General features: G+C 37.0%; 1 protein-coding gene across 2 annotated transcripts in view; it reads left to right on the forward strand.

The window, feature by feature from the left end:
• Nucleotides 1-41: 41 nt before the first annotated feature.
• Nucleotides 42-23204, forward strand: part of LOC107585299 (probable E3 ubiquitin-protein ligase TRIML1) — a 24155-nt gene continuing 992 nt past the window's right edge. The window contains exons 1-6 of one of the 2 annotated variants that reach the window (XM_016272255.1): nucleotides 42-48; nucleotides 11091-11093; nucleotides 19223-19317; nucleotides 20134-20358; nucleotides 22139-22158; nucleotides 22982-23124. In XM_016272255.1, the coding sequence (XP_016127741.1) occupies nucleotides 19225-19317; nucleotides 20134-20358; nucleotides 22139-22158; nucleotides 22982-23124 (481 nt within the window). In that variant the 5' untranslated portion in view covers nucleotides 42-48; nucleotides 11091-11093; nucleotides 19223-19224. Of the gene's footprint in view, nucleotides 49-11090; nucleotides 11094-19222; nucleotides 19318-20133; nucleotides 20359-21726; nucleotides 21914-22138; nucleotides 22159-22981; nucleotides 23125-23204 lie in introns of those variants that run through there. The other variant, XM_016272256.1, reaches the window with a different exon arrangement.

The raw sequence follows: 23204 nt of genomic DNA on the forward strand, positions 1-23204 counted from the left end.
CAAGATGGCCGACAAGGTAAGATAAAGCTTGTTTAGAAAGGTCAGTGTGTAATTAAAAATATATACGGTATAATTATATTTATAATTGTATATAATTTTATATTTAATTAAAAATAAATATCGTTTTGCTTTCAGTGCTATGTATGTGCATCTAACTGGAAAATTACCCAACTAAATTGTTAAATTAATTGAGTATCAAAATCTGAAATCACTTACAGTGATTTTTAATTCCTATTATGGAACCTTCGTAAAAATCTGTCATTTATATTTCATTTCTGCTTATAACACAATTTCTTTTATTGCAGCATAAGGGCATAATTTTTAGCTCTTAGCTCAGGTGGAGAGAGAAAAGGACTCTCAAATTCTAGAAAATCTCATGCCTAAAGATAGAGAGAGACAGACAGAGAGAAAGGGAGAGAGGGAAAGAAGGAATAAGGGTGCCTTGGCTATATACGAGGGGTATGATGTATGAATGCCAGTTTTTGGTTCCTTAATAACATGAAATGATATATCACAATTCAGTTGTAATATAATGCCAATTTTGTTTGGTATTATGAGCAAATATGTTTGATAATCCCATACTTGGGCTGCATTATTATGTATTTTGAATACGTTTTTGCCCTTCAGCACCTTGCAGATGGAAAATGTGCATTGTCTAGTGTCAGAACAGTCCAGTGTGGATGAAAACTATACCAGCAAAAAAATCGAACCATTCTTTTGTTTTAATCTGTTTACAGCAGTATTCGAGATGAGGGCACTCCAAATGGATTCTTAGTTTCTTAGATTCACACAGATCCTAGATTCACACAGATCCTAGTAGAGAGAGAAAGAGAGAGACATGCACACACCCAGCACAATGAGTCTGTCTGTGTTGGGGATACATGGGCTGCCTACTGCAGATACCAAAATCAGATTTAGGATTTATTACTCAGCTTTTGTTTGTTGAGTGGTTTGGGAGAGATTTAGGCACTCTTGATCTTCCAGAGATCTCTGTCAAGGGGGAACACAATGCATGTAGAATCTGAGCGGCTTTAATTAGTTTTTAAACTTTGAAAACTGCAGGGCTTTGTGGTTCTGACGGCAAACATTATTGATTCAGGAAGAGTTTTGTACTTCTTAAGTGGTCTTTAAGGGAATCCAGTCTCATATTGTGTGCTTGTATTGTAGTTGCAAATAAGTACACTTAAAAGTCCACCAGTCTATTTTCAACAGTAACACTTGTAAAACCTAGTTGTGACTGCTGTGAAGAACTTCAGGCCAAATGGATGGGTGTGGAAAGCAGATTTATCAGCGAGTTTTCAGATATGTATGGTGATCCAGACTGAATTTGAACACTGATAATATTGTGAATGTGCTGCCACAAAACACAAATTTTGCACTCATTGTGCAAACTGCAGAATGACAGTGAAATGTGTGTACTTTCCCATGCTAAACTATTCATTTCAATGGGATTCAAATAAGAATATCATAGTGCTGCAGCTTTATCAGAAATGAGATGTAAAACCAATCTCACTAGGTGGTGCAGTGGTGTCTCACCAAGTGTAGGCATTTTTTATAAAGCAATTCTAATCACTCCCATATATTCCCTAAAGTGTACTAGAACAATATCTTACAAATATATATAATCCAATACTGAGCTATTTGTGTTAATTCAGGTTCTATAACACACTTGAATTAAAGGCACAATATGAAAGTTTTCGCCACTAGAGGGTGCGTATTCAAAACAAACAAAAAAAGGTGTAGTTTGATAATGCCGTGACTGAGTGTGGAATCATGGGAGTTGTCATCTTCATCCTCACAGCCGATGCAATCCGACGGGACTCAGCCAGAAATCATGTTCATGGTTGAGCTAATGATTTATTAACATAGTAGAATGAAGCAGGGTGAGGCTGAAAGCCGTCGCAGCAAAACCAGGCCCCTGAACGAGCATTACACGCGGCTCGAAAGCAGCGGAGCTTTTATTATGCTACAGTCGACCGCTTCCGACCCGTGAGTATGGGGTAAAGCAGCGCTGTTTTATCATACTAGATACATTTGAAAGTTCTGTTATAATGCTACTCTGTGTGGTCGTCACCTGTCTAATAAAACACATAATATATTAAAGCGTCTTTGGTGTTTCCATGTTTTCTACAAAACAAAACCGGAAATCGAGGGTGTATGACGTCATTGGCAGGCGACACAATGACACTATGGACACGCTCCGTGTCGCTAGCTAAAATTGCTTATTTCTCTGGATTTAAACATTCTTCGAAACATTTGGGATAATGTAAGTACACAAGTCAGCAAAATATATAACACTGTTCTAGTGGTTTTTAGATATTTTAATTAAAAAAATCTTACGTATTGTGCCTTTAATCAAAGAGATATTCACTAGTGTATTTTGGGCATGGGAGTGATGATTCAATGTATTTGTTCTCATATACATTATTGTACAAGAGTTTGTTCCGTTTTTCGAATTTGATTGGCCGAGTGGCTTTCCACGGTTGAGAATTTACATTGTTTGTATCACTCTGTATACACATTCCGTTGAATTAGTGGTGAAGATTTTTCAGTTACTTTTTCTGCATGTTAAATAATTAATGCCAGTAGGTGGCAAGTCTCAACAAGTCTTTATGAGTGAATCACAGAATCATTCATTCAACTGATTCATTCAAATACACTGATTCATTCAGGAACGAAACAAGTTTTGACTAGGTGCATCCAAAACCACATACTGTCTGAGTGTCAGGGTGTCTGCTGTGCAGGAGTGAAGGAACGTGGAGAAGAGGGATAATCTCAAAATAACAGTATTTAATAAACATCCAAGGGGAAACACAGGCTCGCAAGAGACATGCATAGCACCACTAGACGTTTAACACTGGACAAGGGAACAAAGGGCAAACAACACTTTACATACAGGACAAAAAAGGAACACAAGTCTGACATTACCGCCCCCTTCCAGAAGGCACGTCCTCGTGCCACTTAACTTCCAGAGGGGATGGGAGGTGGGCGCCCTGGAGGCCTATCAGGCTAGGCTTGCTCTGGACGGGCTGCATCCAGGGCGGTACCGGTTCCGGGAAACATGGCGGAGCAGGCAGTTCAGGGGGCCATTGCAGAGCAGGCAGTTCAGGGAGCCATGGTGGAGTAGGCAGAACAACAGTCCTCTCTGGGCTGAACGTGGGGACAGGAGCCCTCTCTGGGCTAGACTCAGGATCTGAGGCCCTCCCTGGGCCAGACTTGGGAACAACAGCCCTCTCTGGGCTGGACGTAGGAACAGGTGCCCTCTCTGGGCTTGGAACATACTCTGAATTTGTTTGGGCTGTAGTGAATTCAGGACTCCAGCTCACCAGATGTACAACACTCAGGAAATCTTCCACATATCACTCCAAAGGCGTGTTCTGTCAGTGTCTGCTGTGCAGGAGCGAAGGAACGCAGAGACGAGGAATAATCTCAAAATAACAGTATTTAAAAAACATCCAAGGGGAAACACAGGCAGGCAGGAGACACACATAGCACCACTAGACGTTTAACACTGGACAAGGGAACAAAGGGCAAACAACACTTTAAATACAGGACAAAAAAGGAACACAAGTCTGACATTACCGCCCCCTTCCAGAAGGCACGTCCTCGTGCCACTTAACTTCCAGAGGGGATGGGAGGTGGGCGCCCTGGAGGCCTATCAGGCTAGGCTTGCTCTGGACGGGCTGCATCCAGGGCGGTACCGGTTCCGGGAAACATGGCGGAGCAGGCAGTTCAGGGGGCCATTGCAGAGCAGGCAGTTCAGGGAGCCATGGTGGAGTAGGCAGAACAACAGTCCTCTCTGGGCTGAACGTGGGGACAGGAGCCCTCTCTGGGCTAGACTCAGGATCTGAGGCCCTCCCTGGGCCAGACGTGGGAACAACAGCCCTCTCTGGGCTGGACGTAGGAACAGGTGCCCTCTCTGGGCTTGGAACAGACTCTGAATTTGTTTGGGCTGTAGTGAATTCAGGACTCCAGCTCACCAGATGTACAACACTCAGGAAATCTTCCACATATCACTCCAAAGGCGTGTTCTGTCAGTGTCTGCTGTGCAGGAGCGAAGGAACGCAGAGACGAGGAATAATCTCAAAATAACAGTATTTAAAAAACATCCAAGGGGAAACACAGGCAGGCAGGAGACACACATAGCACCACTAGACGTTTAACACTGGACAAGAGAGCATAGGGCAAACAATACTTTAAATACAGGACGAAACGATGGTAATTGACAAGACGCACCTGAATCAAATGAACACAATCAAACAAGGGAGAAACTGGGTCACAGGGAGCACATGGGGACAGAAACACAACAAAACAGGAACGCAAGTCTGACACAGAGTAGTCTTAATGAAATCTGGATATAGGCTACTACATCCATCATATTGTAATTGTCATGTGACTTATGGGATGTTAAAGTGTCTATCTGTTTTATGAAGACTATGAATTTGGACATACTCTTTTTCAACTACTATATAGTAGGGAAATAAGCATACAGTATATGGATGCAGTGACTGTCTGTCACAGTTGTGAACTTCTTTTGTTGTGTTTTCATTTAGGTTTTGACTTCATGCCCATTTTGAATTTGACCTAGTTTCTGTCTCTCCTTTTGATTAGTTCATTCTGTCACAGGGAGCACATGGGGACAGAAACACAACAAAACAGGAACGCAAGTCTGACACAGAGTAGTCTTAATGAAATCTGGATATAGGCTACTACATCCATCATATTGTAATTGTCATGTGACTTATGGGATGTTAAAGTGTCTATCTGTTTTATGAAGACTATGAATTTGGACATACTCTTTTTCAACTACTATATAGTAGGGAAATAAGCATACAGTATATGGATGCAGTGACTGTCTGTCACAGTTGTGAACTTCTTTTGTTGTGTTTTCATTTAGGTTTTGACTTCATGCCCATTTTGAATTTGACCTAGTTTCTGTCTCTCCTTTTGATTAGTTCATTCTGTTCACCTGTGTTAGTTAATTATCTTCGTATATTATCTCCTGTGTATTTAAGTTGCTCCCTTTTCAGTTCTTCCTGGTCCGGTATTGTTGATCTGATGTTATTTTGCTGTGTGTTCCCTTCCCTTCATGGATTATCATCATCTTGGATTCTATTAAACTCTTGTGTAGATGACCTTTGTCTTCATGTGCCTTTCCTCTACACGTAGTCATTGAATCCTTCACTCAACCAATTTGTTCAAAACACTGATGCATTCAGAAAGGAAACTCCACTGCTGTATTGCTTCGAAATGTGCAAAAATACATTCTTCTGTGACTTTGTTTGGATCCATTTCCACTGGAGGAGCAAGACAGACAAACTAACTGGCAATATGAAACTTAAGGTACTTTATTAATTTCTTATTTATTAAACTGTTCTCTATATCAGCATGGCTATGATTCAATTGTAGGAATAATGATGTAACCTAGATGATCAGAAAACAGCTTAATTGAAAACAGTATGCTAAGGGACGGTATTATTTGATATTGTAATTTACATGTGTGTCATATATCCAGATTAAAGGAAATATCATTGTGATTCTAAAACTCCAGAGATGCTGATTCACGATCGGCATGTAAACAGCTTCTCATTGTTTATTACTCGAATCACGCTACCCCATGAGTCCCGCATTGCATAATGGTGAAGATCACATAGAACATATGCAAAGCATCATCAAGGTGCAATGCTTTGACAGAAGCAGAGGAAAGCAAAGCAAACAATTGTAACAGCAGCTACTAGCTTTGATTTCTCTGGTGACTGAATAAATAATAGCTTGCTTAGAGCTGTTGTTTGTTTTCCGTCACTCCACATGAGCACCTTATTTTTCTCATGGCACCATTTTTCTCTTTCAGGATTTGTTCTTTTCTTCCATTACAGCCAAGACCCAGACCATTGAATGAGAGACCCACAGCTCTTTGTATTGGTCTTTCAAGCAACTTAAGGGGTTTGAACATGAAATGCACACTACTCAGCTTTATAAATGAATTGAACTTTATTCCTCGCAGTTCCAGAGTATATGAAAGCAACACCTGTAAGCCTGTAACTTGTAACTGCAATAATGATTTTTTTTTTCATCTAACGTTCAAGTATTCTGGAAAGGAGTGGCCGATTCAAATAAAAGTGAATAAACAATGCCATTAAGCGCTGGTTTTCAAATGGTTTTGCCTCAGGAACCAGATTTTACATTGGACATCAAGTGGTGATCCAACACAATGCCAAAATTATTTGTTACAAAATTGAATTTTATTGGTTTCATGCTCTTGGCAGCCAGTAATTCAGCTTAGAATACATTGGTGTTGGCACAAACCTTGCTACGAGTGAACCTGTGTTTAATGTAGTGATGTATTTTCTTTCAGTTTGCGTAGTTTTGTTTTTAAAAAGATGAGGACGTGTCATGCAACCTGCCTAATTTGACCAGCTTCTTCTATAAAGTGACATAAATTTAGATCAAAATACTGTTGGGCAACAAACATTAGAAGCATTTTTACCTCCAACTGTGCACAAATATCTATCACTTTTAATTATGTGCATTTATCATTGTATTCTCCCTGTGATCAGAACAGACCTGCAACCCAACTTTTGGATCACTTTTAGAGAGGCTATTACAGTTTAGAATTTTTAGTTTTTATTTCTATTTAATTTTTTAATGCATTTTAAATTTTTAAACTGTTTTATTTTTTAATTTTGTTTCTCTTTTAATTTTAGTTAAGTTTTCAATGGTTAACACTTGTTTTCGTTTTCTAGTTTGTTTTGTTTTTCGATTTAGTTGTAACATTTTACAGAGATAATATAGAGTATAATTTTAAACTGTGATACTCTTACATTTCTCCATACACCCGTGTGTTATTGGGTTTTTAGTGGCATTTTCATGTTTAATGCAGGCAAGTTGTAAAGGTTTAAGTTTTTTATAATGTATCTAAAACTAAAATTAATTTCTGGATGTTTGTGAGTCTGGAGTTGTGAAAAAGTTTCAGTTTTTCACATGACATTGACTGTAGTTTGTGCCCTAAACAAACTTTAAGAATAACTCTTGTTGTCATAAAGGGTTTCATTCTAATTATTCAGTGCATCTCCCTATCATCAGTAGAGCTGATTTACAAATTGACAGCAATGTTTTTGTCCAATCGAACCGAAGTCTCCTTCTTGGGACAGAAGAGGACTGTATTAGCACATGGGGCTTGATTTGTCTCAGTGTGCCTTTGTTAAGTTTCTTTAATAACCTTGTGTATACCTAAACCCTCTGTACTCAGCGCTCATTAAGGCAAGCTGGGAGTAATGCCCTACTGATTGCTCTCCCCGCATCAGCGGCAAGGCGAGGAGGCTTTAACATACGCGTGCCTCTCACATGGAAGGGAAACCAATAGGGGTCACTACTCCGCATTCCACAGAGCCATTACGGGGTGAAGCTGTTCCACCTGGACCTTCGGAGGACTCCTGGAGTCAGTTTCAACTACTATATAGTAGGGAAATAAGCATTCAGTATATGGATGCAGTGACTGTCTGTCACAGTTGTGAACTTCTTTTGTTGTGTTTTCATTTAGGTTTTGACTTCATGCCCATTTTGAATTTGACCTAGTTTCTGTCTCTCCTTTTGATTAGTTCATTCTGTTCACCTGTGTTAGTTAATTATCTTCGTATATTATCTCCTGTGTATTTAAGTTGCTCCCTTTTCAGTTCTTCCTGGTCCGGTATTGTTGATCTGATGTTATTTTGCTGCGTGTTCCCTTCCCTTCATGGATTATCATCATCTTGGATTCTATTAAACTCTTGTGTAGATGACCTTTGTCTTCATGTGCCTTTCCTCTACACGTAGTCATTGAATCCTTCACTCAACCAATTTGTTCAAAACACTGATGCATTCAGAAAGGAAACTCCACTGCTGTATTGCTTCGAAATGTGCAAAAATACATTCTTCTGTGACTTTGTTTGGATCCATTTCCACTGGAGGAGCAAGACAGACAAACTAACTGGCAATATGAAACTTAAGGTACTTTATTAATTTCTTATTTATTAAACTGTTCTCTATATCAGCATGGCTATGATTCAATTGTAGGAATAATGATGTAACCTAGATGATCAGAAAACAGCTTAATTGAAAACAGTATGCTAAGGGACGGTATTATTTGATATTGTAATTTACATGTGTGTCATATATCCAGATTAAAGGAAATATCATTGTGATTCTAAAACTCCAGAGATGCTGATTCACGATCGGCATGTAAACAGCTTCTCATTGTTTATTACTCGAATCACGCTACCCCATGAGTCCCGCATTGCATAATGGTGAAGATCACATAGAACATATGCAAAGCATCATCAAGGTGCAATGCTTTGACAGAAGCAGAGGAAAGCAAAGCAAACAATTGTAACAGCAGCTACTAGCTTTGATTTCTCTGGTGACTGAATAAATAATAGCTTGCTTAGAGCTGTTGTTTGTTTTCCGTCACTCCACATGAGCACCTTATTTTTCTCATGGCACCATTTTTCTCTTTCAGGATTTGTTCTTTTCTTCCATTACAGCCAAGACCCAGACCATTGAATGAGAGACCCACAGCTCTTTGTATTGGTCTTTCAAGCAACTTAAGGGGTTTGAACATGAAATGCACACTACTCAGCTTTATAAATGAATTGAACTTTATTCCTCGCAGTTCCAGAGTATATGAAAGCAACACCTGTAAGCCTGTAACTTGTAACTGCAATAATGATTTTTTTTTTTTCATCTAACGTTCAAGTATTCTGGAAAGGAGTGGCCGATTCAAATAAAAGTGAATAAACAATGCCATTAAGCGCTGGTTTTCAAATGGTTTTGCCTCAGGAACCAGATTTTACATTGGACATCAAGTGGTGATCCAACACAATGCCAAAATTATTTGTTACAAAATTGAATTTTATTGGTTTCATGCTCTTGGCAGCCAGTAATTCAGCTTAGAATACATTGGTGTTGGCACAAACCTTGCTACGAGTGAACCTGTGTTTAATGTAGTGATGTATTTTCTTTCAGTTTGCGTAGTTTTGTTTTTAAAAAGATGAGGACGTGTCATGCAACCTGCCTAATTTGACCAGCTTCTTCTATAAAGTGACATAAATTTAGATCAAAATACTGTTGGGCAACAAACATTAGAAGCATTTTTACCTCCAACTGTGCACAAATATCTATCACTTTTAATTATGTGCATTTATCATTGTATTCTCCCTGTGATCAGAACAGACCTGCAACCCAACTTTTGGATCACTTTTAGAGAGGCTATTACAGTTTAGAATTTTTAGTTTTTATTTCTATTTAATTTTTTAATGCATTTTAAATTTTTAAACTGTTTTATTTTTTAATTTTGTTTCTCTTTTAATTTTAGTTAAGTTTTCAATGGTTAACACTTGTTTTCGTTTTCTAGTTTGTTTTGTTTTTCGATTTAGTTGTAACATTTTACAGAGATAATATAGAGTATAATTTTAAACTGTGATACTCTTACATTTCTCCATACACCCGTGTGTTATTGGGTTTTTAGTGGCATTTTCATGTTTAATGCAGGCAAGTTGTAAAGGTTTAAGTTTTTTATAATGTATCTAAAACTAAAATTAATTTCTGGATGTTTGTGAGTCTGGAGTTGTGAAAAAGTTTCAGTTTTTCACATGACATTGACTGTAGTTTGTGCCCTAAACAAACTTTAAGAATAACTCTTGTTGTCATAAAGGGTTTCATTCTAATTATTCAGTGCATCTCCCTATCATCAGTAGAGCTGATTTACAAATTGACAGCAATGTTTTTGTCCAATCGAACCGAAGTCTCCTTCTTGGGACAGAAGAGGACTGTATTAGCACATGGGGCTTGATTTGTCTCAGTGTGCCTTTGTTAAGTTTCTTTAATAACCTTGTGTATACCTAAACCCTCTGTACTCAGCGCTCATTAAGGCAAGCTGGGAGTAATGCCCTACTGATTGCTCTCCCCGCATCAGCGGCAAGGCGAGGAGGCTTTAACATACGCGTGCCTCTCACATGGAAGGGAAACCAATAGGGGTCACTACTCTGCATTCCACAGAGCCATTACGGGGTGAAGCTGTTCCACCTGGACCTTCGGAGGACTCCTGGAGTCAGTGTGTGTGTATGCGTAGAAAGTTATCACAGACGAGGACAGAGGACTCATTGTTGACAAAGGTGGTGGGCACCAAATCAGGCCCTCATCCATTTCAGCGATAGGCAAGCGCGGCTCATTCCTTAATGATTTTGATATCGAAAAACAAAGTCGAGCCATTGACCTTCAATAAGGGAAAAGCCTTAATGGAAATTCCCAATTTTTTCTGCACAGTTCCCATAAGCTGCGGGAGCATTATTTCAAGCCCATTACTTCCTAATCACATTGTAAAAATCCTTGCGCCTTTCATCTATCCCACCCCCTCCTTTATTTGCGATCTCTTCTTTTTTCCTTCCCTCTCTCTTTTGCACTCACTCTGCGTTGGTGTTCAGATTCTCAAGTATGAATGGAAGCTGTTACTCAAATTTGAGGTCAATTCCAGATCCAGTAGAGAGAGCGAGAGAAAAGAGAGAGCGAGAAAACAAATAATGTTGCATTATTCCTCTACCCATAGTGACCTGCTTTTCAACAGTTCCTCATCTCCCTGTTCTGAGCTGAGGCTTAGTTCCCATTGATAGAAGGTAATCTGCAGCACAATTTCTCCTCTAATATATTTACATTATTGTGTGGGCCTAAAAACAGTCTTTCATGGCTCAGCGAAGCTCGGGTCGTCTGGAGAATTTGCCTGCAGGATTGAATCCTAAACAGATGTCAAACAGAAGAGGGTTATAATGGCACAAACAACAATGCCATACACTTTGTCTAATTACGAATTTTAATCAGACTGATTTTCGAACGTACCAGCGGTGAGTGAAGTCGTCGTCTTGTGCAACTCGTCCCTCAAAACCGCTTATTTAAACATGCAGGATTCAACCCAAACTCTGTGTACGCTCATTGTTCAGGAATGACAGTTAGCGTGGACTGATTCAGTCAGAGATGGTGATAAAACCAGGCTCAGTTTGCTCGCAGTCATGGAAACTAGTTATAATCTAGAGAGGGAGGCAAGCTGACCTCGTTGGTATCAGCAGGTTATCCTGCCTCGCAAATATTAAAGTAAGTATGTCTGCTCTGCCAAGAGGCCTGCACAATAGGCACATTTGTACAGGGAAACTGGATCTGGTGGACGGGAAACCATAAACTGACTTGGAAGACTTACACAACAACTGGATGTCATTGAGTCGGAGAGACCTCTGCCCGATCTGGGGGGAACCGAGGGAACGCCTGAATGCTATCTTGGCTCATAGCTGTTTTGTTTTCTATATGGCAAGGCTAATATTAAGAATTGCCGAGCTAATGTTAAGTTAATGTGCATAATTAGGAAGCCATAGCAATAACACAGCTAAACATGCGTATGAACCGTGTGTCGGAATGTAGAATAAACAACGTCGGAAGGCGAGTAATTTTCCGTAATGTATGTAATAAATAAGTCTCAGATTGTTTATCCAGCTTTCAGTACTCGTGAAATTAGCACTTGTGGAGAAACTGTGGATTTGTGAAATTTATTATAACTGTAAAACAATCCCTTCATGAATTTTCTGAAAATTACGCACCTGCTCGCTGTTTAATTTCTTAAATCCCAATTAGTAAATGTTTTAGTTCAATTAACCGATTGTTTTTTATTAGTTATACGAATTTGACAGAAACAAATACTCTTATTGAACCAAATATGAAATGTTTGTAATAAGAAAAGGGCCCCCTCGGAGTGAGGCAAAGTGCATTAAAGCTAACGAAGTGCATTACACACATATTAAAGTAATTTTCTCTCCGCCTATCAGAATTGGCCCAAAAAAGAGAGCGAGAGAGAAAAAAAAAATCACTTTTAACTTGTCATTGTACTTCAAGGTATATAGGTTTTTCACTCCGTAACTTTGAAGTAGGTTGCAAAATGTGCAGGTAGAGGGAGGATGACATCTAATCATCAGCAACTTCAAAAAGCATGCTGCCACTTAGCACTCCAAAAGCTAATGTCCCCGAGACATTCCGAATGTAAATTATTCAAACTCATTTAGCGTCTGCAAATTGGTCTAAGTTCAATCAGAAAACAGACTGACACTGAACAAGAGGAGCAGTCTAATTGTACTTGTTTGTCAAATGAAAATTTCATTTGGGTGGAAATGGAGGCTCCCAGCAAATTCTTTTAAGGTGAGCTCCTGGTTGTATTATCAGCTAAACACAGTAAAATCCATAATCATATGGCGATAATGAAAATGGTGCCAATGTTAACATTCAGGCTTCCTTTGCCCTGGGCGAGTGGTGATAAAAATTAAGTACCATAGTCCTCTGGCAGGCACATTGACACCCAGGCTGGTCTTTAGCCTCTGCCATGCATTTTTGCATTTTAAAAACTTTATCAAAGCGCTGTTGCAATGTGGAAAATGTCAACGAGAAATGCTCTGAAGGCAAATTGGAATTTCATTAATTTTAAAATTATTGCTTTTGACTGATGTATTACTATGCTTGTTAAGAGCTGGGAGTGGAACAGACCTGTCCCTGTCTCGGCAGCGCACCCCTGTCCCTCTCAGATATGCTCAGAGACGAAACTTTTGAGATCTGCTTCCGCTCAGGATGACCAGTTTGGGAATGGTGTCAAGTAGAAGTAAGTCATTCTATTCAGGTGAATTTGCCTGTCAGCACAGGAATTATGTGTCTTTTGAACCCTTTAAAATGAATCAAAGACAATGTTCACAAACTCTTAACAGAAAGAGAAACACAGCACAATGGTCTCATCAGTGAAATAATTTACTATTTTCTTTTTTGTTGCAGTTGATTAGTGAGATTCAGACGTGGAATTCAACATGAAATCGATATGAAATTAGAATAAAAGAAGCAAACTGCAATTCTGCCTAGAAAAAAAAAAATCTAAAATCTCAACATGAGTGCCTGTTATGTAAATTATGGCAAATCTTTTCTTATGCTGTTCAGGCATTACATTTTTTCCAGCAACGAGGTCAAGAGTGCAAACCGAAAAATTCAACATGAAATCGATATGAAATTAGAATAAAAGAAGCAAACTGCAATTCTGCCTAGAAAAAAAAAATCTCAAATCTCAACATGAGTGCCTGTTATGTAAATTATGGCAAATCTTTTCTTATGCTGTTCAGGCATTACATTTTTTCCAGCAACGAGGTCAAGAGTGCAAACCGAATAATATTGTAAATATTATGAATTACTTTGCATTTACATTGCAAGTTTTGAAATTATTTAATATTTATAGATTAGAATAATGTGAAACCTACACCAATAGCAATTTTCTGTAACGCTACAGGAATAATTATTGAGGCAAAGTGTTTTATATATATATATATACATTTACTTTCACTGGATTGTGATATTACAGTAAATGTAGAGTTTGACCACAAGAAAGTACTTACTGGCCAATATAAAATACTGCTTACTTGGTCACAATCAATCATTACAAAGAGAAAATAATGCATAAAATTACATTATATTGTATCTGGACTAATTATCAATTAAATGTGTTTATTCTGGCAGAACTTATCACAGAGAAAGCTGATTTATCTCAGCAACCTGGAAAATTCATGTCTGATTTATTTAAAAATAATTTGAACCATTATGAAATATTATGAATATCATTATGAATTCATAATTATGAATTAGGAAATTAGGATTTACATAACATTTAAAACGAACTGATTTTACTGTCCCTTGACTTGTTGATAAGCAGACTGTTTGAGGAATATTCTCCAGTAGAGAAAATATGTGGAATTTTGCAGTCAACTTCTGTCCTCTAGTGGCTGTGTGACAGAAGCACAAATTGTCAATGCCACTGAATTCGATTTTAAAAGTAGCATAATGTGCAAATTAATATGAACATGTGTTCTTATTTCCACACAATTTGCAATATTGTTAATATCTAGAGAATATTTATTGACTAATATGCAGACTAATTACAACTGATTCTCACATCCTCAACTGGATGTACAGTAAAATATCAATACAAGATGTTTTATTAATAGTAATTTATAATTTGAAGGTGCTATATACACCATGTTGAATAGTTAAACAGGTCTAATTATTCAGTGCCTCGACTTCTTGCAATTTCCTTAATCTATTCACTCATCTAACACTGTTTACCACATTAGAGCAGCATATCTCTCTGTGTGTTCTGCTCTCACTGGTCACTTTCTGTAAGAATAACCTGTGATAGGGTTAGACGGAGATCTGCAGTCATCCCCGTGGTGGCTTTCTATCAGTACTCTCTTTGTGCAGTGAACAAGTTTTAAGCAGCGATCAGCCAGGCACGCGACCCCAGCTCTTGACCCGCTCTAATTAAATACTGGATTAAGCTGGAGGAAGAGGCTCGCATATATTTCAGGTTAATATCTGTCTGTTCAAAGCCTTTTAAAATGAGCTAAGTGATGCGTTTAACTTTAGGAAGCTTACCTCCTCCACATTGGGTGTCATGTTAGTCTCCATACAAAGACTGTGTTTGTTAGGGATGTTGAGCAGTTGTACTGCACACAGGACTTCAAGTGAAGCCCAAGAACATGGAGAGAGATCTAGAACCCCACATGAGTCTACTATTTTCAACAAATCTGTCATTGTCAACGACGTACATTTATTGTACATATAAAGGTATAAATTGCATAACTTCGAGGCGTACCTAGATTGTGATAAAATGCCAGTATGTAACAGACCTGAATTTGATAGATGTCAAAATGTAGTCTAAATTTAACATTTATACATGTGAAAAAAAAGTCTGTGAGATCAGATTTTTATTTATAAGTGTGTGTGTGTATACTTGTCTGTTAATCAGTTTGTTTATTCCGTCAAAATGTAACTAGGTCTGAAATACTGGTGCAATATTTTTAATGTTGGTAAGTCTTATGAAGCTAAAGTAGGGTTGTTCAATGTGCAATTTAATTGCAATTATTATATTTTAAAAAGCTGTAACACTAAGTAAATGCACTGGTATACTTCTATAAAACATGCAAATGATCCCAGGAAGCGTTTCGTTTCTTTTGTAAAACTCTTGTTCCAATATAAAGCCAACATAATGCAATAATACGCAAATAAATACATGCAAATTTTAAAATGCTCCTGGACATTATTTTTTGTCAACAGTGTACACAATGCAACCATGGAATTGCCTCTGAACTCTCTGAAAGGCCTTTAATAAAGAGTCTTTAATATTATTGTAAATCACTAATTAAATGGCAATGGATTTCTTTGACACATTTGACCTATTTGCTGAAATTGTAAGCAAATTAATTTTGATGAGTGTAACATGAAAGGAATGTTTGGTCCTAGTTCTTATTTAGCTAAACATTTCCTAGACTTACAGTACCCTTAGAAACAGTTCAAGAAGGAGATCATGTGCTTTGCTCAAAGCACTATGATAAAAATGATAGCAGTAACTCTCTAGTTGGTGATTCAAACTTTCTTGGGTTTGACCCTGTGACCTTTGGATTATTAGAGCAGATCTTTAACTGCTGAGCAGCCACCACCCTATAATCTCACTGTTAGTTTAGCATTTTAAACAAGTCTTTAAAAGGTTGCAATCTGAGCTTTCACAGCTAATATTCTTACTCCACATACCATCACGGACACAAATTACCGCTGCATATTTCTGCCGAGTAAGACTGGCAGTGCTAACAGTGTTCATTTCTGGGATTCAGTCTGGCCTGAAAGGGGCATTTAGATATGAAAATGAGACCACCATACCAACTTTCTATTCAGGATGAAAAAATTACCTAGAGCCAGACCCGCACACACTTTTCTATAGATAAATAGGACTGATTAATATCCACTTTACGATTACTGTAGAGCCAAAGCAGCTATTCCAAATTGAATGCTTATCATGTTTGAGGTTTCTCAGCAGAACACAGACAGTAGATGAAAGCAAAATGCTCTTTAAATAGTGGTTTAAGATTGCGCTTCCGATAAGTTGTTTCACAACAGTTTTGATCACTGAAGCGTGTATTTAATATATTGCCTATTTAGATCCTGGTGATTAGTTTAACTGGACCTTTTTAATGCCTCTTAAATTATGTGCACTGCAGTAATCTTTTTACTACTTTAGTGTATTATTAATATTACTAGCAGAGGTACCTTGTAATACATGTTTATGGTGAGACAGGGAACATTGGATAAATTAATTGGCTTACATTTTTCTCTTTATTTTGACAGGGAATGATTTGTACTAAAAAAGAAAAACTGAAAAAAAAAGAAAAAAGAGAAAAAGTAACAAAGAAGAAACAAAGCCTTTTATTTTATATGTGATATTGTATTTTATAAAATATTCATTATATAGCATCTCATATTTGACACAGTGGGATAGTCTGAGAATCTCATCGTTCCTCTAACATGTGTTCCTCTTCCGTTTACCAAGCACTTGAGTGTGTTTGTAAAGCCAAAGCCAGAGTGTCACTCACACCTCTTGGTATTCATGTCGACAAAGACTCTTATCAACAGAAGACAGTCTCAATGCTAATTTTCCTTTCACCAGTCTGACGCCTGTCCCAATAACGATTGAAATCTTTCAACACTGTTTGCACACCATTTCATATGAGCATTTTTTTCTGGGCCTAAACTCCATTTAAGTTTTTAATAATACATTAAAACGGTCCCCGTTCAAGTAAACACAATCTGATTACCGTGAATGATTGAAAATGTGTTTAGACGGTGATTGGTTTGATTAATTCTTTTCCTTCTTTCTTTTTTTAAGGTTGCCTGAGTAAAAATTCTGATAAAAGAAATATGTAGATATAAAATAGCATTTTGTAATGGTAATATGATCATGTGTGTACAAAAAAATGTTCACGACAGACAGACAGACAGATAGATAGACAGATAGATAGACAGACAGACAGACAGACAGACAGATATATAGACGGAATGACGGACGGACAGACAGACAGACAGACAGACAGACAGAAGGCTATCTGAATAATGTTGAGGTCCCGAGCAGGTCTGTAGAGTTCAGGGCCTAAAACAATTCTTTGATCATTTTAGATTTCTCTCCATAAGCAGTCCTTTGTGTCGAGTGTGCTACTTTGACAAGTGCTGGCCCACGGCTGCCTAAATGAGGTTATTCTGTTTCTCCCACACACTGTACATTTCAATAATTTGTTTGAGAGGCCTCTCTCTCTGTAACTTTTTATCATATTATCAATGACCACTCAATTTTCCCCCGGCTGCTCATATAGCGTGGCTCACCCTGGCCCTATTACTGTTCTGTAATGAAGTGCAATGGAGTAGTAATTGGTTCACATTATACCAGATCAGGTAACATTAGCCTTATTTCCTTATCGCAGTGAGCCCTGCTGCTGCCTCTCAATGAGAAACTCAACACAGCTTCCCCTTGCTTTAATGCACGGGTATCATCCAAATAACATTTCAGCCCATCCAGCAGCCCCTAGTCCTGCTCCAGTTTTCTGTTTCAAGATTGCTCTCCGCATTTAGCTAAGCGATTGCTGCTTGTCTGCAGGTTCCTTCTGCTTGAAAACTCCCCAAAAGGCAGCAGCCATTAGAGATGCAGATACAGCGGATAGCTTTTCCCGGCTCTGGGGAAGTACAGTAAGTGAGACGGTAATATAAGCGAGAGGCTGTAAGATGAGTGCGGATGCATGCAGTGCCCGGCTGGCCCTGTTTTCATTCAGGCCTGTATGTGCATCCTTTGTTCTGTTATTTATGTTGCTGCCTAAACTAAACAGGAAGGGCTGCTGCTGGGTAATAAAACGTAAATCATTTAACACGGAAAGAGTTTCCTATCTGCGATTAGCACAGCGCTTCTCATATGTCGCCAGGTTGATTTCTGTTGCTCAACAACTACGTTGACCTCAATAAATCTCAACTATGAATACAAATTTGCTTTTTCGTGTCTAAAAAGACAAAAATGTAACACACTTCACAATTATTAAATGACTTTCAGAGAGTATACTTTTTCTCTCAGTAATGTTTGAGGTTGAGGTTATTGTCTCGCGCAATGTAAATGTCGGGACTCCCCCGGCACGGCTAACAGGTAGCCTAACTTTGTTAAAATATCTTTAAAATGATTTGTGTTATATTTGTAGAGTAAATCTGAAATAAAGTGGACTTGTAGTATTATTTACTGTTGGTAACCTTCCCGATTTTGCTTAGCAAGTATTTGCCGTTTTATTTTAGCTGTTGTTTGAAGACGCATTTTGTTAATAAAAACTAAAACATAGGCTACATTTTACAACCTCTTGTTTTGACTTTACAGTCTAATTATCCTAAATATGATAGCAGTGTTATTTTAGTAGTTGTCTGCACATTTCAGCTTCAGGCTTCAAATGTGGATGTGTCACTTATTATACAGTAGGTGTCTAAAACAGTAGGCCTGTGGGGTTACAGCCGGTAAGGACCTTTTCTTTATTGATACAATCCTAAGAGGTTTACAAAGCACTTAACCTAACCCAGCACAACTACACACTCTGTACATATTTAATGAACTGTCCTCTGCCAAACATAAACAGGTGTCAAGTGCAACACACACACTTGTGTTGATTTTCACAGGTACAGTTTACAGATAAAGGGACACATACTGTATGACATTTCATGTCCTTGGTCACCAAGACTGACTTTTTAAATGCTCAAATTGTTAAAAAATACAATATTTTTTTATACTTTTTGACATGATTGAATAGTTCCTGTTACTTAAGGAGCTGATGATATTGGCTGATGATGGTTTGAATGGTATGGCAATAAATGCAGAAATCACAATTCTTTATTCATTTACATGGATTTATTTTTATTGCCTAAATAACGACCCATTTATGTTTTAAATATAAAAAAAATGAAAAGCTTTAAAGACCTGCTTTCTTCATCTGGGCCGCAAGTCAACCACCCTTTCTGCATTAAAGCAGCCTATAGCATGCACTCGGAGGAATATGGAACAGGATATTGGATAACAAGGTTAAAATACAGGAGCAAATATTCTCTTATTAAAGTCCAACAGCAGGGATTTAATTTGAGCTGCCTAATAGACAGTGGTTTAAAGAAGGACCGGAGGGGAGGTAACGCTGGGGTCAAGGTTTTGCTGTCTAATGGTGGAGATTGGAGAAATTAAGGGAATTTATTTCCACAGGAAATTCTTAATCCTTAAAATGTCAAAGTTTGCCTGGATTCTCATGCAGGTTTGTTTGCTTGTTTGTTTTTTGTTTTTGTCAACAAGACATGCAAAAAAATAACCAGGATCAACTCATGAGACAAAGGGAAGTGATCAGATGCAGACTGAAGAAACTGAATGGCAAGCAAAATGAAATCAAAGTGAGTCTAGCATGTTAAATCAAGCTATGCTTTTTTAAATATACTACAAAGAAACATTCCAATATTATCTTGATCTTATGTATGCTACAGTCTTTCTACTTCAATATTTATTGTCATTTCTGTGTAATTATTTGTAAAATTTACTAGCAATTTCTGAGTGAAAACGTCTTCAAAGTAAATCCCAAATCAACTTTTTTAAAGTATATTATTTACAAGTTTGTTACAAGATAATTATATACAGTAAGTATATGGCCATTTTAAGGTCTGTATTTACACTGGTGATGAAAAGTTTGGGGCCAGTAAGGATTTTTATTTATTTATTTGAAAGAAAGAAATTAATTATTTTATTCAGCAAGTGTGCATTATATTGATCAACGTGACTGTAAAGATATTTTTGATGTTACAATTTTTTTTTGTAATGTTACAAATTCTGTTTTAAATAAAGAATCAGGAAAAATGTACCATGGTTTTTACAAAAAAATATTAAGCAACAAAAACTAAGAACAAAATCAGTATATTAGAATGATTTCTGAAGGATCATGTGACACTGAAGACTGGAGTAATGGCTGCTGAAAAATTCAGCTTTGACATCACAGGAATAAAATACAAATATAAATATAAAATACTTAAAAAAAAATCACAATTTTTCTACTCTATTTTTAATTGAATATAAATGCAGTCTTTGAGAGCATACGATACTTCTTTCAAAAGCAATAAAAAATGTACTTAAGAACATTTGCAACATTTGAATTTAGAAAAAAAATAAATACAAATAATCTATTTTAATGGATTACCCAACTTCCTCATCTTCCTCAGTCAAAGTCCTCTGCGATGAGAGAAAAGATAATGAAGAAGTATGAAGAGATGCGGAGAGTTCTGGAGGAGGACTGTAGGATCACTCTGTCCCTGCTGGAGATGGAGGAGACGGCTGCGGTTCGAGCGCTGGATAACCTCATTGAGAAAAACTGTGTCCTCCTCAGAGACATTGAGGTTCAGCTGAATGAAGGGATGATGGACAGTGACATACAGCCTGGTGACAGGGTGAGCCTTTTATAAGAAGAATAATTGGTAAGACAGGTGAACTGTCATAGTCTCTTTTTGTTTATATTTATTGTACCTTAATCTACCATGAATGGTATGGGCTGTCATTATATAAAAATATCATGAGTGACCAATAAATGAAATGACCAACAACAGATGGTGAAACCTACCATCCCTGCAACATAATACATTCTCACTATGCATTTCTGCGTCTCTCTCTCATAGGTCACAATGTATGAGGACAGGTATGTATATTTAGAACCGCACTTAAGAGAGATAGTTTTGTCACCATGTCAGCCATGCTAGCTTTTGAAACACAATGAAATCTGAATGACTCATCTGCAAAGGCATTATTGTTGTAGAGATCATGTTTGCCAGAATCCAGTTCATGTTTAGGTTTATTTAATGTGCTGTTATGAACACCGTTTAGCTTACTGGAACAAACATTCTTAAATTAAAGACTGTTTTTATCCTATAGCTGGATGGGCTCATTGAGTTTACATACTACTCAGAATTTAGTAAATAGATGCCGGTTAATATTGTAGTTTCTAAAAATCTGTATACGACATCTGAAATAAACTATCACTGTAATGATCAGAATTTTAGGGAATTTAAATTGTATACCTTACACTCATTATTTTCTGTAACTGAACAATATTTTTATAACTTGTAAAAATATTATTTTGTAACTGTGAATATGTTTATATTTGTATTGTTCAAAGTAAAAACATTTTAAGAAATCAAAACTTCATTAAGCAAAAGTGGCAGTAAAGACATTACAAAAGATTTCGATTTCAAATAACAGCTATTTTTAAATGTTGTGTATCAAGGTTTCCACAAAAAATATTACGCAGAACAACTCTTTTCGAAATTAATAATAATGATAATGTTTCTTGAGCATCAAATCAGCATATTAGAATGATCATGTGGTAATGTTACAAATTCTGTTTTAAATAAAGAATCAGGAAAAATGTACCATGGTTTTTACAAAAAAATATTAAGCAACAAAAACTAAGAACAAAATCAGTATATTAGAATGATTTCTGAAGGATCATGTGACACTGAAGACTGGAGTAATGGCTGCTGAAAAATTCAGCTTTGACATCACAGGAATAAAATACAAATATAAATATAAAATACTTAAAAAAAAATCACAATTTTTCTACTCTATTTTTAATTGAATATAAATGCAGTCTTTGAGAGCATACGATACTTCTTTCAAAAGCAATAAAAAATGTACTTAAGAACATTTGCAACATTTGAATTTAGAAAAAAAATAAATACAAATAATCTATTTTAATGGATTACCCAACTTCCTCATCTTCCTCAGTCAAAGTCCTCTGCGATGAGAGAAAAGATAATGAAGAAGTATGAAGAGATGCGGAGAGTTCTGGAGGAGGACTGTAGGATCACTCTGTCCCTGCTGGAGATGGAGGAGACGGCTGCGGTTCGAGCGCTGGATAACCTCATTGAGAAAAACTGTGTCCTCCTCAGAGACATTGAGGTTCAGCTGAATGAAGGGATGATGGACAGTGACATACAGCCTGGTGACAGGGTGAGCCTTTTATAAGAAGAATAATTGGTAAGACAGGTGAACTGTCATAGTCTCTTTTTGTTTATATTTATTGTACCTTAATCTACCATGAATGGTATGGGCTGTCATTATATAAAAATATCATGAGTGACCAATAAATGAAATGACCAACAACAGATGGTGAAACCTACCATCCCTGCAACATAATACATTCTCACTATGCATTTCTGCGTCTCTCTCTCATAGGTCACAATGTATGAGGACAGGTATGTATATTTAGAACCGCACTTAAGAGAGATAGTTTTGTCACCATGTCAGCCATGCTAGCTTTTGAAACACAATGAAATCTGAATGACTCATCTGCAAAGGCATTATTGTTGTAGAGATCATGTTTGCCAGAATCCAGTTCATGTTTAGGTTTATTTAATGTGCTGTTATGAACACCGTTTAGCTTACTGGAACAAACATTCTTAAATTAAAGACTGTTTTTATCCTATAGCTGGATGGGCTCATTGAGTTTACATACTACTCAGAATTTAGTAAATAGATGCCGGTTAATATTGTAGTTTCTAAAAATCTGTATACGACATCTGAAATAAACTATCACTGTAATGATCAGAATTTTAGGGAATTTAAATTGTATACCTTACACTCATTATTTTCTGTAACTGAACAATATTTTTATAACTTGTAAAAATATTATTTTGTAACTGTGAATATGTTTATATTTGTATTGTTCAAAGTAAAAACATTTTAAGAAATCAAAACTTCATTAAGCAAAAGTGGCAGTAAAGACATTACAAAAGATTTCGATTTCAAATAACAGCTATTTTTAAATGTTGTGTATCAAGGTTTCCACAAAAAATATTACGCAGAACAACTCTTTTCGAAATTAATAATAATGATAATGTTTCTTGAGCATCAAATCAGCATATTAGAATGATCATGTGACACTGAAGACTGAAGAAGAGTAATGGCTACTGAAAATTTAGCTTTGCCAAAAATCCTTAATCTCAATATAACCATCAACCTTTTACAGTATATAGAAGATAGGTGTTATCTGTGAGCTGACATGCTTTCTGTTGGCAGGGTGCTGGAATTGTTAACAGCGACAGACCCAGGTCTCATAAAACTTGATGAGGCCAAATCAGATCAGCTACTGGGCCTCACACACAATTTACTACTGTTTATCCGCTCGCAGATCCCCATTGCTAAGAGGTTGCTGAAGAGCTGTGAGTAACTGTCAATAGCACATTAACATTTTTTTGATTTTTGCATTAAAAAATTTGCAGCAAATGAATGTTACTTTTTT

Source organism: Sinocyclocheilus grahami, unplaced genomic scaffold (assembly GCF_001515645.1).
Source record: "Sinocyclocheilus grahami isolate Dianchi unplaced genomic scaffold, SAMN03320097.WGS_v1.1 scaffold68.1, whole genome shotgun sequence".
NCBI classification, from domain to species: Eukaryota; Metazoa; Chordata; class Actinopteri; order Cypriniformes; family Cyprinidae; genus Sinocyclocheilus; species Sinocyclocheilus grahami.